Genomic DNA, 1,111 nt, shown 5'->3' on the forward strand with positions numbered 1-1,111 from the left:
TTTTTCTTGTTGTTCACCTTCCTTGCCAGCGGGACCTTGTCGCTCTCAACCCTTCCCAACTGACTGATGTGATCTGCACCTACCCGAGGTCAATCTCTCTCGATCCTCCATCCTACCTCTCAGTTTTCTCCTTCTCCCTCCCCCTCCCCTCTCCCTCTCCCTCTCCTCTCCCTCCCCCTCTCCCTCTCCCTCTCCCTCTCCCTCTCCCTCTCCCTCTCCCTCTCCCTCTCCCTCTCCCTCTCCTCTCCCTCTCCCTCTCCCTCTCCCTCTCCTCTCCTCTCCTCTCCCTCTCCCTCTCCTCTTCCCCTCACCCTCTACTACTCCTTCACCTCACCTCCGCTTTCCTTCCCTCTCCCTCCCCTCTGCTTCTTCTTCCTCCCCCCTGCCCTGTTCCCCTCTCTTCATCTTCCTCTTCCTTCCTCTACGTCCTCTGCTCCACTTCTGACTCGTCATGTCGCTCACTGTCGTTTCTCAGACGAGCTCTATTGGGGAGAACCTAGTGGAGCACATCAGCACTGAAGAGGCAAACGCTCCACCTGCTCATCATCATCATCATCATCATCATCATCATCATCATCATCATCATCATTGTCATCATCATCTCCATCATCATTATCATCTATCATTATCATCATCTCCATCATCATCATCATCATCATCATCATCATCATCATTGTCATCATCATCTCCATCATCATCATCATCATCATCATCATCATCATCATCATCATCATCATCATCATCATCATCATCATCATCATCATCATCATCATCATCATCATCATCATCATCATCACACACTTCTCTTCTCTGCTCCCTTCTCGTACTCCTTTGCCGTCACCTCTGATCGTCCTCTAGGCAAAGAAGCTGTTGGGTGCCATGCTCAAGAATCTCTTCGAGCAGGAGATGTTCAGTGACGAGTTCTGGGAGAGGTTCCTTCCTAAGGTGAATGCTCCTCCTCCCCTTCACTTCCTTCTCCAGCTTTTGCTTTCTTGCTGTTGCCTTGCTCCTGTTCACATCCTCCCTTCTGCCCTCCCTCCCTCCCTCCCTCCCCTCCCTCCCTCCCTCCCTCCTCTCCCTCCCTTCCTCCCTCCCTCCCTCCCTCCCTCCC

General features: G+C 52.3%; 1 protein-coding gene across 1 annotated transcript in view; it reads left to right on the plus strand.

The window, feature by feature from the left end:
• The window catches only part of GUITHDRAFT_119946 (hypothetical protein), a gene marked incomplete at both ends in the record, with an annotated part of 3,175 nt that extends 2,675 nt beyond the window's left edge, over nt 1–500 (plus strand). Inside the window, 2 exons of the mRNA XM_005820760.1 lie at nt 30–88; nt 476–500. Of these exons, the coding sequence (XP_005820817.1) occupies nt 30–88; nt 476–500 (84 nt within the window). The remainder of the gene's footprint in view (nt 1–29; nt 89–475) is intronic.
• Nucleotides 501–1,111: the final 611 nt, after the last annotated feature.

The sequence above is a fragment of the Guillardia theta genome (assembly GCF_000315625.1).
Source record: "Guillardia theta CCMP2712 unplaced genomic scaffold GUITHscaffold_165, whole genome shotgun sequence".
Lineage (NCBI taxonomy): Eukaryota > Cryptophyceae > Pyrenomonadales > Geminigeraceae > Guillardia > Guillardia theta.